Raw genomic sequence first — 16,278 nt, forward strand, 5'->3', positions numbered from 1 at the left:
CAAGCTCCACCTGCTGCAAAGTACTGCTGGTTTTGTCATTCTTTTGTGAATCCTTGTACTTTAACATGGTTGATTCATCAAAAGTCACATCTCTACTGAAAACAATCTTCCTTGTATCAGGACACCAGAGACGGTATCCTTTTACTCCATCAGTTATACCCAAGAATAATGCTTTCTTTGCTCTTGGGTCTAACTTAGATTCTTTTACATGATAATATGCAGTGGAACCAAATACATGTAAAGAATCATAATCAGTAGCAGATTTACCAGTCCACATCTCCATAGGAGTTTTTTCATTTATTGCAGCTGATGGCAAACGGTTAATTAGATGGCACGCATATGTAACTGCCTCAGCCCAAAATTTCTTTCCCAATCCAGCATTGGACAACATACATCGAACTTTCTCCAGTATAGTTCGATTCATGCGTTCTGCCACCCCATTCTGCTGTGGTGTATCCCGAACAGTGAAGTGTCGCACAATGCCCTCATCTTGACATACTTGTAGAAATAGATCATTTTTGTACTCAGTACCATTATCTGATCGAAGTTGTTTGACCTTTCGACCAATCTGAGTCTCCATTATCTTTTTCCATTTCAGAAATGCATCCAAAACTTCACTTTTTCTTTTCATTAAATACACCCATACTTTTCTTGAATAATCATCAACAAAAGTAACAAAATAGTGCATACCTCCCAAAGAAGCCACTTTGGTAGGTCCCCACACATCACTGTGAATGTAGTCCAGAATTCCTTTTGTATTGTGAATTGCTGAACCAAATTTTACCCTCTTCTGCTTGCCCAGAACACAATGTTCATAGAATTCCATTTTGCAAGAATTTGAACCTTTCAACAAGCCTTGCTTCGCCAATGTCTGCAAAGCTTTTTCACCAGCATGTCCCAATCGCATATGCCATAATCTAGTAGCCTCTGAATCTACATCTTTTGTAGAAATTGTTGATGTTGATCCAATAACTGTACTTTCATTTAAAAAGTACAAGTTATTTCTTCTTGTGCCTTTCATCACCGTCAATTGCCCAGCTACTGCTTTTAGTAATCCATCTCTCAAAGTGATTGTGAGCCCTTTAGATTCTAGGGGCCCTAATGAGATGAGATTTTTCTTCAGGCTAGGTACGTAGCGAACATCTATCAAGACTTGGATTGAGCCGTCGTGATTCTTCAATTGGACTGTACCCACTCCCATTGTCTTACAGGCACTATCATTGCCCATAAGAACAATTCCACCTTCTAACTCTTTAATACTAGAAAACCAGTCCTTATTAGGACACATATGGTAAGTACATCCTGAATCCAAAATCCATTCATCCGTTTGACATGCCATTGACATGCCAACCAAGCTAAAGTCTGACTCCTCATCATGCTCCGCTACACATGCATTAGAAATAGCCTTGCCCTTTTATAGCTTAGGACAATTCTTTTTCCAATGCCCTTTTTCACGATAAAAGGAACATTCATCTTTGGCGGGTCTCCCTTTAGACTTTCCCCTTCTACCAGATTTGCTGCTGTGTGAACAACCTCTTACTGTTAAAACTTCTGCAGTTGTATCTCTGTGATCTCTTTTATCTTCCTTTCGAGTCTCAGATCTATACAACGCATTACAGACTGCATCAAATGTGATCGTATCCTTCCCATGAAGCAATGTGGTGGTAAGATGATCATATTCATCAGGAAGGGAATTCAACAACAATAATGCCTTGTTTTCATCTTCAAATCTCTCATCCAAATTTAGCAAGTCTGTTAAAATTTTATTGAATGAGTTCATACGGTCATTCATCGACATACCGGGTGCATACGTGAATCGATAAAGTTTCTTTTTCATATAAAGCCTATTTTCAAGACTTTTCGTTAGAAACTTTTCTTCCAGTGTATCTCATAACTTCTTCGCTGATGTCTCCCTCATGACAGAGTACTTCTGCTCTTTGGCCAAACATAGGCGGATTGTACCACACGCCTGTCTATTGATCTTAGCCCACTCCTTGTCATCCATCTTGTCAGGTTTTTCTTCAAGGGCTATATCTAGCTCTTGCTGACATAAGACATCCAGGATCTCACATTGCCACATACCAAAATTATTGGTACCGTCAAATTTCTCTACTTCAAATTTTGCATTTGTCACAGTAGTCCTTGCTGATGACGATGCTGCTGCCATTTTTCTCCTCAATCCCAACTATTGTATACGTGAACAGTATCGTATATATGAATAGTGTCGTATACATGAATAGTGCCGTAAATGGTCGTATTCCCCAAGTACGAATCTGGCTCTGATACCAATTGTTGCGCGGAAACGTGTGAAAGAGTAAAATTATTGTACTAAAAAATCACATTAAGTTCAATTCCCAGGAAAGAGAGGTGAATCACGAGGATCAATTAAGTGCCAAGTCTTTCCTAGCCAGAATATCCCTCTATCGTAATTTAATAGCACAATAAATCACTACAATCACACTCACAAAATATGAAAAATAAATAGTAAAAAACACCAGAATTTTAACGAGGTTCAGCAAATCTTGCCTACGTCCTTGGGCACTACCAAATATATTTCACTCCAAAATACAAGTGAAACTTTACAAATAGGGAGAGAGAATAATGCCTTAAGTAGAGAATGGCAAATATGGGATGATTAGAATGAGCAAAGGTTAGGCCTATTTATAGTTGAGGTTCAAGGGCCACCTTGCAAAGTCCCTATTCACTTAGGGACCAAAAATTGCTATTATTCCGTGCCCAACACTAAATAAATATTTGGTGCCCATAACTTTGACCTTTCCAAGGTATGGGTAGGTATGGGAAAGGTATGGGCAAGGTATGGGAAAGGTATGGGGAAGGAATAGGTATATTCTAATAATACGATATGAAATGATGAATAAGTATAGGTCCGGTGTCCATTTCTTATATGTGATCTTATTAATGCAATTATAATTAGCTTAATATGTATGTATGCACTTTAGTCATGGTAACTTTAGTCATATATGTGATCTTATGAAAATTTTGCATCTTTTTTTGTAGTGATCAAATATTTGTGTGGCATTATTTTGTGTAGATGGATCGTAACCAAGATCAAAATATAATTGTCGGAGTCGTGGTTTCAGTTTTAGCTTTTGGAGCTCTTTGGATTAAAAAATTAAAAACTAGGAAGAAAATTGCTTCTCACCCTTGTGTGAATCGAGATTATGAAAGAGAAAACTATATTAAATTTGTGGGTGAACAACTTGGCAAAATTGCTAATGCTTTGAAACAATTTACTGCGGATAAGGCGCCACATCTTTACGAAGAAGTGATGTCGATGGAGGAAGAAGGATTTGATGATGACTTCCTGTGTTCTGTGTTTGATTATCTAGTGAGTCATGAATCCGAGGCCAAAGCTTTTTTAGTTAAAAGTAAGAAGCATAGAAAAATTTGGCTTCAAAAATTTTCTCAAGGTTGAAGATATTGACACATTTAATGTGGTGTAATATTAGTTATGCACTTGGACAATATGTAATAATAATTGTGCACTTGGACAATGTTGTTATTGTGTGATGTACTACTAATTATGCATTTGGGTAATATTATTAATTTCTAGTATTAATTGTGGTTTGGAAGCTAATTTATAATTATTCAATACTTGTTTTTTATTTTTTTATAACACGAATGTGATTTCATTTGGAAAACACACCAACAAATTCTAAAATTCTTTCTATCCTCCTCCAGTTTCTAATATTATTAGATTATTCTATAAAGTTTACTGCAGAAATTCTTTTTAGAAATTGATTTTCTTATTATATATTACTCAGTGCTTAGTGGACTATTTTCGTCAGTGCAAAACGCAAATAGTCATCGGCTTTATTGTATCATTGAGGTTAATTTGCTTGAAACTCTTTTGCATACCGAATATAGATGGGTTGAATATAACCTTAAATATGGTGACTTGATACATATGTTGGAGTCTTGTCCTATTTTTTCATTTTTTGTTCAAAATTTGTTCGTCTATTTAAGATTTTCTTCACCAAAGATTTGTACTAATAATTAAGAGATTTAATTTTGAAAAAAAATTAAATTATCATTAGGAGTTATTTTTAATTTAAATTACTTGTATTTTTGGCCTATAAATAAGCCAAGCTGCCACCTTCATTATTCATTGAATAAAATATATTATTTTAGTGAATTTTTTTTTTTAAGATGCCAGAGTATTTTAAGGATTTGAGTTATTTTATTCTTATTTTTCTTTGAAGTTTGTAAAATTTTCAAACTTCAAACTCAAATCATTAACTATTCTAAGGGGTATGAAATATGTGAACAGACTATAGTATAGGAGATTGTATTGGTAGCTATTCAGAATGGTAAATCAATTCTTTTAATCTTTGTCAAAATGGTGGTATGATTCTCATTATCTGCTTAAAGGAAGCTTTGGCTATGGTGTTTTGTTTTGAAGGCTATTATGAAGAATGATGTTTCAAAATCAATGAGTTCCATCGTAGTTTGTATTTTGATGCTTTATTATTATTATTATTATTATTATTATAAATGATAGTATATTGAAATATGTATTCTAACATGCCTTCATTTTTAAATTTTGTAATATTTAACACGAGGGTTGCGCTAGTTGCGGGCCTTAACCCAACGCCTTACAGCACGAGCTGACGACAGCCATGCATCACCTGTGTCCACGTCCTCGAAGGCAACCCTCTCTTCCAAGAGGACTCGAGACATATCAAGCCCAAGTAAAATTATTCACTTTACATCAAATTAAACCATATGCTCTACCATTTGTACGGCCCCGTCAATTTTAGTTTGACAAATTTGTCTATATATAGCAACCACTAATTAATAATGTGAGTTTAATGTATCTCATACAATATAATATAGTAATTCAAGGGAAAAGGGACTTTTTATCTATATAAAAATCTATATTTCAAGTCTTATTTGCACCAAATAAAATATTAAATTTTTTATTTGATTTATTTAAATTCCTTTTTTTTCTTTTTGGAGTGTTGAGAAGTGCAGTTAAATTTTAATTTTGCAGTGTCGTGATCATAGGTGTTCTACATAGTGAGGATCATAATGATATCGATTATATAGAATGGTACATACCATTTTAGTCCTAAATTATGTATTGGCGTATATAGATTGGTACAAGATTTTTATCTTTTTAATTTAATTTTGAATTTTTATCTCTTAACCATTTTTTATTATAAATTTAATTTATTTATAATTTTTTAATTAAGTTAATATCTAATTAATTCCACGACACCAATGTATATATTTATTTATAGTATAATTTATTTTTTGGATAATTTATTTATAGTATAGGGTGTATATATTTCAGAAAAAAAAAATTCTACCCAATGAAAGAGAAAAGAAGGAAACTGTTATTTCTAAAAAGCCATTGCAAACATGGAAAAGGGAACATTTATTCTTAGATTACAACTTTAATTTTAGAATGCAAACCAAGATCATCAATGTGAAAAATATACAACATTTTCTAGGTACAAAAATAAAACATACAATTGCATAAAACCAGTTGCTCTATCTAATCGTATATAATATATATATTTTGTCTTTGGGGAAAATGTCCTGAACATTTTCTATTTTCCCAAAGTTTGCCAACTTACATTAACAGAACCCAAAGCCTCGTTTCGTTTGCATCAATAAGATTGAAGACAAGGTTGGTTAATTTGCTGAGTCTCGATTCTGCAAATACTCTGAAGTTATGGTGATTGGATAAAGATCAGCTGCAGATGAAGAGGAAGTCCATGGTCCAGCTGTTGACAAACTGTGTGTCTGGCTCTCAGGGGCTCTGTTTTCTTCAAGATGCTGGTAAAGCTTCTTCATCATCGCCCTTGAGCTCGACCTGTCCCCGAAACGGCTTGAATCCGTTTCGAATTCCTGAACTGAGGCCTTGCCTTCAAGCATGCTAACCACGGAGGACATTGCAGGCCTAGTAGCTGCATTGACATCGGTGCATAAAAAAGCCACATTGATCATTGTCATTACTTCCTCTTTGTTGTAATTAGATCCCAATCTTGGATCAACTAAACCCAATAAATTCCCTTCCTCCTTCAAAACATGAACCTGTAAAAATGAGAGGAAAAATATTGAGTTGAAGCAAACAAATATCCGAAATTTAAGCTTAGAGTGAACTATAAAATCTTAACATTACCCAATCAAGAAGATAGAAACTTTCTTCCTTTGGACGATAATTCGTGTTGCTCCGCCCACTAACGATTTCAAGTATCACTATTCCGAAACTATAAACATCAGCTTTATCGGTTAAGTAACCACGCATTGCATATTCAGGAGCCATATAACCACTGCAATGTTAAAAGCATTACTTCAGTACATATAAGATCTAAAGGAACATGTTCATAAGCAATTATGACAGTGATGCTTACTAAGTTCCTGCGACTCGGGTGCTAATGTGAGTGTTATCCTCTTCATCAAGCTTGGCTAATCCAAAATCTGATATTTTAGGATTTAAATGCTTGTCAAGCAACACATTTGTAGCCTTGATGTCTCTATGCACAATCTTCAACCTTGATTCTTCATGGAGATAGGCCAAACCTCTAGCTATTCCAATGCAGATTTTCCGTCTTGTTGGCCAGTCTAATTTCAATTGACACTCTAGAGGACCTTTTAGTAACAAAATAAAGAATAATTCAGACTTTTTTTTTGTTTATTTGTACATGGTCAAAGCATGAATAGATTCAAAATCAGACAATCAAGTAAATCATGTGACTAAAATGGTAAAACCTACCGAATAATGCACGAGCAAGGCTGTTGTTTTCCATGTACTCGTATATTAGCAACAGTTGGTTTCCTTCTATACAACAGCCAAATAGCTTTACCAAATGAGGGTGTTGTAGAGCAGAAATCATACCAATTTCATTCACAAATTCTCGATTTCCTTGCTTCGATTTAGCAGATAGCTGCTTAACCGCAATGACTGTGCCATCTGCCAGAGTGCCCTGCATATCAGAGATTTTAAAGGCTTTAGCTTTACAATAGCGTCTCTGGAAGACGAGCTACAACACGAAAGTTCTAAGTGGAAGTAATAAGAAGAAAGCATTTGTGGCAGATGATACCTTGTACACAGGACCAAAGCCTCCTTCTCCAATTTTATTAGCAACATCAAAGTTGTTTGTGGCAGCTTTGATTTGCCTCAAGCTGAAGGAACTAGTCTGCAAGTCTAGACCTTTTAATTCTGTGGAAGAAGGCAAAGCAAGATTAGGACGTTTCATACGAGAGCTGCAAAAACCTCTTGCTTGCTAGCTAAAATGAAGGAAAATGTGGGGGGGGGATAACATCCTAATAATATTTGCACTATGATATTCATTTCATCATGTTCAAGAAAAGTTGATGGTATAAGAAAAAAAATTTATTTCACTGCAAATACCTCTTTCCAATTGGCTTTTTTGTCTTAGACAGCCTTTCCACCAGAGTAATAATACAATCAGGAAGATGGCAAACACTGATCCAGCTACAATTCCAACCACTGCACCCATAGATATACCACTGCTACTACCCCCGTCTTCTGCTGGAGGTATAAAATCTGCTTGAACAAAATTATACAAGAGTTACACAGATGGGATGAAAAAAAAAAGAACTTTTAATCATCAAACTCAAAACAAAAGGAGAAAAATAAAAGGAGTGAAATAAATTTGAAAATGTTCATCTTTTGTAGAAAAACAATGGTTAAAATCGGGTTGATCAAGAGAAAAGAAATTGAAGTTTCAACATTCTGACCCCTAGAATCTTGAGGAAACAAGAGTATTCAGAATTTGAACAAGACTTCCTAGAAGTGGTGTGACAATTGAACATCTGTAGACAAAAATGTTAGTTGAGAAGAATGTTAAAACAGTTTACAACTTACTAGGGTTCACGGATACGGCTGATATAAGAGGACCATAAACTCCTCTAACAGGAATACCAGTAGTCCCTTTTCCAGCCCAATGAAGGCGGATCTCCAAGGTACTATTAGTCACCGTCACGGGGAACTTTTTTATGACTGCCTTGCCAACTCCACCTGCTTCGTCCTCGATGTTAAAATCCTTCTGCACCAGCTTGCCCTGCAAATGGCTAAGTCCAGTTAAATTGAAAATTTTCACATTAAGGCCAAAGCTCTTAATATTGTTTCAAGTTTGTCTGAGTATGAAAAAAGAACTTTGTAAGTACGAGCAATACAAAATCACTACCTGAAGATAAATGTCAAATATGCGTCTTCCCAAGCTGTTATATGTATTATCATTAGAGAACATAATCTCTGCAAAATGGAGGTTCACTGTGTAGTTCCCAGAGATCATACAGAATCCATAGTAAGTCAAAGAAATGGGAGAAAGGCGTGCGTTCATGTAAAGTCTGGAATCATTCATAGAGAGATTCGATGAATTTGTCCAAATATAAGAGTCCGTTGGACGGTCGTCATCCAAGAAGTGACCGGTGGTGCTAAATGCCCAATTAGTTCTGCTTTGGTAAAATCTTGAAGCCCCAGCTCCATCTGTATCATCTTCATATGTGGCATTTCCAGCAACATCTACTTCTCTTCCCCCACAGTTTATGTGGAGAGAGTACCAGGCTGAAACATAAGAAACAACAGATGAAAATCTACTGAAAAATAGTAAGTTCAAGGGTATGATATAGCAACGTCTAAGATGAAGCATATTTAGTCATGGGGTATAGGGGTACAATCCTATAAGTATATGAGAAAACTTGAGTAGAACATATGCCGATATCTGGTACTAGGTGAGTCCAGGTAAGATAGGCTAAGAGCATTATCAATGAAAACATATTCATTAACATATCTGAAAACAACTTAACATTGTTGAGATCTATATAAATATCTACTTACATTTTGCACAAACAAAGCTTCTCAAACAAGAAACAGTTCCCCTGTTTAGGCAATAGAAAGTCCAGAAATATGTCAGCATCTTGACAGCAAAATAGAATTTGTCTGAGAAAAAACAAAACTTTTAAGTATACTTACGAGGTATTGCTACTTGAACTGCTTGCAAACAAATTCCTGCAGTAAAAAAAGATTACAGATATAAAGTGATGGCTAATAAATGAATGAAACATCCACAAACTCTCACATCCAACCAAAGAAAAAAATAAAATAAAACTTTGAAGATGAGATTCTTACACACTCCGCTGTTGACAAGTAGTTGTCCCTTGGCTTCCAGCTTTGAAATTGTTATATGAAAGATCACTGCACCAATATTAGGCTTTTTCATGTTATCAGTTCATAAAACAATCTAATAAGCTTATTCACAAGGATATTCTGAAGATGAATTTCAATTATAAATTCCATGAACCAATATTTTGGAAGAGGATCTTACACATTTTCTCCTTTTTCCAGTATCCAACTAGGGATTAAACCAGTAAGCAAGTTTCTTGTCAAGTACCTGATGAAGATTATAATTTAATGAAATCAGATATTCTGCATTAAATATCAATATTGAATGATATTTATGTTAGCTATTTTTAGCTAATTAAGTAATTATTTTTATTAGATCGGCAAGAACAGCTTGATATCTGAGGAAAAGGCTGCTTGCACTTTCTGCCAGAAAATTATACAGTCAAAGATCAATTACTTACAAGTAATCCACATCTCTAATGTTAGAAAAACTTTCTGGGATTTCTCCACTGAGTTTGTTAAAGCTGAGATCTCTGCAAAAGGAAAACAAAAATGTTACAAAATTAAAGATATTTTAACCAAATTTTGTTCCAGTAGCTCTGAGATAATCAAGGTGAAATCAGGTTTATGACTCACAAAGTCTTCAACTTTGTCAAATTCCCAAGATAATCAGGTAGCTTTCCAATGAGATTGCAACTCCTCAATATTCTGTAATTCAACCAAAAGTATCTGTTATATGAGTTATTATATGCTTATTTAAGGGAATCTTCTTCATTGAAGGATTTTACTCACAGTATCTTCAATTTTTTCATGCTACTAAGTGGTGGAAAAGTTGCATCAGTTCCATTCAAGTCACTGATTCTCCTGTATATAAAATTTTTTCATTAATAATATACATCATAATCCAACTTCAATGACCCAATTTGTAGGTTTGAAAAATATTAAAATTGATATCCAACTTACAGGTCGGTTAATTTTTCCAGATCACCAATGCCTAATGGGATTGGCCCCATCAGACCACTTGCCTGCATTGCTCTGTCATTACCAACATTCCATTTAGGTAATTAATTGATAAAGAAAATTCCCAATGAATAAACTACTGTTCTGAAGGGCTCAGCTTACAATTTTTCAAGGTTTGTCCAATTCTGGATGAAGCTAGGAATCTTTCCAGTGAACTGGTTATCGCTAATCCGACTGTCAAGAAACTTCGAAATGATTAAAACTCAGAATTCTAAAATAGAATTATATGTAGAGCCTGATAAATCAGAAGAATAAAATCTTACAAGTCTTTCAATGTGGTCAGCTTAGCAAATGTCTCAGGTATTTCCCCAGTAAAATTGTTAGAGCTAATAAGCCTAAACACCAACGATCAGATATGAAACAAGACCAGAAAGATGATTTAGACATTAAATCAAACATAATGAAACCATTAATAAATCAAATTCTTATGAACATTTAAAGAATAAGAGTCATACATTCTTTCAATGGCGGGTAGATTCCCTAGTTGTGGAGGTAAAGCTCCTGAAAGCTGATTGAACTCAACTGATCTGCATGGTTTTTCATAATTAAAATTGAGTCAGCTGTTATTGGTTTTTGCCATATTCAAAGCAAGAAATACAAGGAACTGGATATCAACAACTCACATGCTGGTAAGAGTACTTATATTTCCTAGCTCTTTTGGGATTGGACCTGTTAAGCGATTTCCTAAAAGAGAACTGCAATAAGCTTCATATTAATTTCACCATAGGAAAACAACAGCAAAAACAACCATGAATTTCACATACATTTGGTGTATCATCATGCAAAATCATTTAGCAACAAGCTTAACTATAAAACAACCATGAATTTCACATACATGTTGACAAGTTGCATGGAAGCCCACTCAGGGGGTATTGTGCCATTGAGGAAGTTGCGGGTGAGGTCACTGCAACAACATTGACAGGTAAGTTATTTATGTTTTGTAAGAAGGAATTTGACTGAAGGAGTGTCATGGAAAAGAATGTGGAAAGAGTTTAACTTACATTTCTTGGAGGAAAGGGAACTTTACCAAATCCTTTGGGAGACTGCCTTGGAGATTCTGTGCCTTAAGCACTCTGTTCCAACACAAAATTGCCATTTACATATCCATATAATTTTTCAAACAATACAAATGATAATGACAAATATCTCTACTTCTCAATCCGAAAAATTTAAGAGTAAAATGCGCCAAATATTCAATCGTTAAAAAAAAACAATTTATCACTAAAATCATCTAAATAAGTGTTAAGTATATTACCTCATCACTCATTGTTAAAATCATAGCGGAAAATACTATGTCAACTGAATATTTGCATTACATAAATTTTAACTTTAAAATGAAGAAAAGAATCAATTTTTTTTTCGTTGAAGTGACAATTTTTCTCTATGCTTGTAAAATTAATGAATCTTAAATTCGTGAGATTTTAGATTTGAGTCTCGTTTTATATATATGTATAAGTTCTCCACCTTATTTAGTTTAATCAGCTAGTTTTTGTTAATTACTTAGATTGATTCTAATTAGAACTAAGTTAGTTGTTAAATTTATTATGATTGATTTTATTGAAATTGTTCCAATTTTTTTTTTTTAAAAATCATACATAATTATGAAACCTTTACTAAAATTAAGTTCATTAATAAAATAAAATTTATTTAATTAAATAAACTAAAATTGTATATTTATAATCAATTACTATTAATTTTCTTTTCTATGATTTTTTATATCCAGAAACTACATTAAAACCTAATTAAATTTAAAATCTAGTCAAGTTGAATCTCTCTAAATAAATTTTTTTAAAACTCAAGATATTATTAAATAAAAAGTAAACTATAAAAATAGTCATTTATGTTTGAAATGTTACGATTTAGTCACTTACATTATCGTTTTGTTACAAAGCAATCACTCTACCTTTAAGCTCCATTACCTCCATAACAACAGTCCTACGTGGCAATCTAAATAAGTCTTAAATGCCAACTTGGATGTCTAATTGCTAGGATGAAAATAGGTTTTTAAATAAATAAATTTAATTTGGACTGCCATGTAAGACGTCTAAATTGGCAGTTAAAATCCATTTGAACTGCCACATAGGACTGTCGTTAGGGAGGTAACGAACTTAACGGTAGAGTAACTACTTTGTAATAAAATGAAAACGTAAGTGACTAGAACATAACATTTCAAATATAAGTGATTAAAATGTAATCTGATATGAACAAAAATGATTATTTTTGTAGTTTACGCTTAAATAAATATAGAATTTCTTACATCTATATATTAAACTAGGTTTGGACTAGACCAGATTATGTAACGAGTCGACTGCCAGACCCGAAGACCCACACTAAAAGTGGAAAGATTTTGGACAAAAAATAAGACTCGTTTTTATAAATGGGTCAAGCTTTGAGTAAGATTTTTTTTGTCCAAACCCGCTTTAGTCTAGCCCGAATTTGCCTAAAACTTTTTTACTATTATTTTGCCATTGTTTTGTTGTTTTGATTTCATTTTATTATTATATTACTACTATTTTGTTGTTATTATTTGGGTATTGTATAATTCTTATTTTATTATTAATATTGTTACCATATTGTTGTTATTGTTTAGATATAGTATAACTCTTGTTATATTACTAAATTTACTACCATTTTATAGGCATTTACTTGCTAAGTTACAATTATGTTGGTGTTATTTAAGTATAAAAAATTTTAAAACATATTTTTAATTTGTTGAGAAATATTTATTTTAATATTAATAATATATTTGATGTATTATATCTTTTAAATTTTTTTATAAAAAATTTAATACAATATGATTAGGTTCGGGTTTAATATTTTTTATTTAAGTTAAACTAAAGTAAAATTTTAAACTCATTTTTTAAACTAAATTTAAACTTAAAAATGAGTAAAATTTTATATTAACTCGACTCAAATTTAACCCGATTAATGAGAATTAACTTAAACTAGAGGCGAATAAAATAAAATTACAATTCCGTGTCCAATAGCTGTCATTGGTTTGACCATAGGTGAAAATCAAAGCCAAAATAAATTCGATCTTATCCAATGACAACTGAGAAAGAGAGGCCACCCCGTGACTCCATTTTCTTTTTTATTTTAAAATACCGTCAATGCCTTTTGTGTAGACTTCATCATTGTTGAAACCATGATTAAAATAAATACTAAAATTTTTGGTCTGAAATTCAATATATTACCAAAAGGAATTTGCATACACAATCAATAAAATTAATTAAAGATGTAAGATGAAACCATAATTCAGACTAACTTATGACTTTTTGATTCCATGTCTTTTGTCTCTTTTATTTCTCACATTAAAGGCCAAAATCGATCACTCATTATGTACTCTAATTCGTCTAATTTTGCTCATTTTATATATTTATTTAATGATTTTTTTATTTTTATAATTTATTATTTAAAAGTATAATTATTTGAATTAGATTAAACTGATTAATTGGACTAATTAATTAAAAATTGATTGATGTATCAATCTCAATAAAAAATTAAATTGATTTTTGAATAAATCTCTTCAAACTAAAATTAAAAATCTATTAAACTTGATTTTATACAATTTTTTCAACATCTTTTTTATTTTTATGGAATCAAATCAGTTCAACTAAAATTAATGTACATGTTTGTGGGAAACAATGTGTAAAAGAATCTTTGATGTAAATATGGTTATATTTGACAAGGACTAATGAGTTAAAGAGGTTCAAGTTTAAGGTGGGCGGAGGGTGTGGGGTTGTGGGGTACAAGTCAAAGTCAACACTAGTGGGCTTACTTACTGTTTCTCATTTTGTCATTTAAAGAAGGTAGGCACAACTTGTCCTGCTTTTTAACGTGTTCTTTTTAATTAGCAGTGCATGAACCAAACTCTTGTAATTTTTTCAAAATATCTTTTTTTTTTAATATTAAAATTAATATTTTTTTACTTCATAAAGATATTCAATAATTATTATTTTTAAAATTTAATTTTTTTAATAGTACACTTGATGTCATAATTTAGATAATTTCTCAATGATAATCATATAGGTAAGCTATATTAATTACGATTAGTTTATAAAAAAAAATAGATGTAGGGTAATAGTTTTTTTCTTCCAAACCAATAAATCCCACGTTTCATTTCCAAAATTGAAATTAAAATATCTAAAAACAAGTATTAAGTTATGCTAATAATTGAGTTGTTTCGACCAAAGCCAAATTTAGGCAAAGCTTGCCTTTTATGATCTTCTATTAATATTCATAAAATTGATATTAGCTCCCCTTTCTTGACATATTATTATTGCATTAATTATGCATTTTTTTTATGAAATACAACAACTTTATTGTTGGAAACCTTCAATTATTTTGCCATTATGCTATCCTAAGCTACTTTAGAGACAATATCGTGAAATATATTAAGTCTAAGTAAATATATATAATAATAGGTTCTAATCATATTTGTCTTTTTTGACATAATGTCTAAAACTATTAATAGCTCATCACAACTTATAAATAGTAGAATAATGCATTTCAACGCACTCAAACTCACTTCTTCCTGCATTCACACTGCTAAGACTTAATCGGCAATTGTAGATTTATAATTGTGTATGTGTGTATTTCAATTTTTTTTAAATATCAAATTATTATTTTGATCTTTTTATTTTACTTAAATTAAGAACTTAATTTATTTAATTTAATATGATATAATTTATTTTTTTATTTTTATAATGTCACTTATCCTAACTAATATAGTATTAGCTATTTGTGTTAAATTATTGATATGATGTTTTTAAAAAAATACCACTTTTATCTCACCATGTTAACATTGATTTTTTTATTTTGAAATGAGTATTTTTAAGAAAAAAATCAAGTTTAAATCTCAAATTTGAGTGTGACAAAAGGAGAAGGAGCAAAACCATTATTTGACCAAAACGAGTAGTAATCATTTTGACCTTAAGCCCTTCAATGTAAAAATGTGGAGATATCTAAAAGAAGAGGTGGAGAAATGAGAGAAAAAAGTAGGTTCGAATCTTCAAGTATTGTCAAAGTTGGAGAGTGAAAGAAAGAAAGTAGCATACATGCTGACGACATGGCAGACTGTGTCATTGGAGACGGTGCAATTACAGGTGACAGCATTTTCGGATCCCTTCGCCGCGTTGGGCGTAGCCCACCCTTCTTCTCCACTGCATGGATCTACGTTGAAGTTCCAGTCTTTCTTCCCCAGTGTCTTCGCTATATCTTTCAAATATTGCACTGAACACCCCCCCCCAAAAAAAAACAAAACTCATTAAATAACACCAAACACTATTGGAAACTAAAGGAAACTAAAAACCCAACAAAACATTACCTTCATCGTCTTGAAGCGTTGTTGCAAATTCATAACATGGAAAACAAGAAGCAAGAAGGATTAAAGCTAGAAGAAGACGAAAAGCTAACATTTTTTTCCTTTTTTGGTTGTTCTAGAGAAAATGAATGAAGACCCTTCAATATAATTCACATTTGAATGCCAAAGGACGTAGTTAAATTGTATGAAAAGGGAGCAAGGATGTGAAGACTTTTCGGGGGATTTATTTTATATTTGAAGACAAACTAGGAAGAGGAGACCTTGAACAGAACTCATAAATTAAGATCTATGAAGTCAACCATCATTGTAAATATTTAGGGTACTACAAAGTAGTCCCATCTATAATATACAAAAACCAAGTTGCCTAAAAAGAAAGTAAAATATTTGTACGATTTGAGAGAAATTATCAATCCTGCCCCCCTCCCAATTGATAAGGATGGCCACTGAAAACCCATGTGTTTGCATGCCTTCGGTGTATGTGTATAGTTTTTTGGCATGTCTTGTTGTCTTATGAATTCTTTTTGTGGAGAGGGCCCTATGAGGTGATCAAAGAGACAAAAGATGCATGAGAAAGTATCTCGGTAAAGATTAGTGTCTTTTACTTTTTTGAAAATAAAAAATAATGATGCTCAATGGTTTTAATCTCATAATTCTAATGACAAATTTTACTATTCGTCTTAATATTTTAATTTAGACAAGTTTTTAAATTTCAAAATCTCAATCCTAATAACAGTTAAATTTATTAATTAAGTATTAAATTATGCTATTTCTAATATCAGATACGATACATATTATCATATATGCATTTTCATAT

General features: G+C 32.3%; 1 protein-coding gene across 1 annotated transcript; it reads right to left on the reverse strand.

The window, feature by feature from the left end:
• Positions 1–5,390: 5,390 nt before the first annotated feature.
• On the reverse strand, positions 5,391–15,825 carry LOC107940618 (probable leucine-rich repeat receptor-like serine/threonine-protein kinase At3g14840). The gene is made up of 24 exons (XM_016874051.2): positions 15,468–15,825; positions 15,199–15,373; positions 11,143–11,214; positions 10,977–11,045; positions 10,765–10,836; positions 10,597–10,668; positions 10,405–10,476; positions 10,244–10,315; positions 10,085–10,156; positions 9,914–9,985; positions 9,758–9,829; positions 9,583–9,654; positions 9,324–9,389; positions 9,128–9,193; positions 8,972–9,007; positions 8,837–8,877; positions 8,184–8,563; positions 7,862–8,057; positions 7,385–7,540; positions 7,074–7,192; positions 6,746–6,956; positions 6,384–6,621; positions 6,152–6,302; positions 5,391–6,063 (listed from the first exon to the last, which is right to left on the reverse strand). The coding sequence occupies exons 1-24, from the start codon at positions 15,556–15,558 to the stop codon at positions 5,662–5,664; spliced, it is 3,045 nt and encodes a 1,014-aa protein (XP_016729540.1). The 5' UTR covers positions 15,559–15,825; the 3' UTR covers positions 5,391–5,661.
• Positions 15,826–16,278: the final 453 nt, after the last annotated feature.

This window comes from Gossypium hirsutum, chromosome A01 (assembly GCF_007990345.1).
Source record: "Gossypium hirsutum isolate 1008001.06 chromosome A01, Gossypium_hirsutum_v2.1, whole genome shotgun sequence".
NCBI lineage: Eukaryota > Viridiplantae > Streptophyta > Magnoliopsida > Malvales > Malvaceae > Gossypium > Gossypium hirsutum.

Coding starts and splice junctions, on each gene's coding strand:
- LOC107940618 (XM_016874051.2), bottom strand. CDS start 15,558: ATGTTAGCTTTTCGTCTTCTTCTAGCTTTAATCCTTCTTGCTTCTTGT. Junction 8,058..8,183: donor TATTTGACATTTATCTTCAG/GTAGTGATTTTG, acceptor AGCCATTTGCAG/GGCAAGCTGGTGCAGAAGGA. Junction 6,064..6,151: donor GTTTCTATCTTCTTGATTGG/GTAATGTTAAGA, acceptor TCATTTTTACAG/GTTCATGTTTTGAAGGAGGA.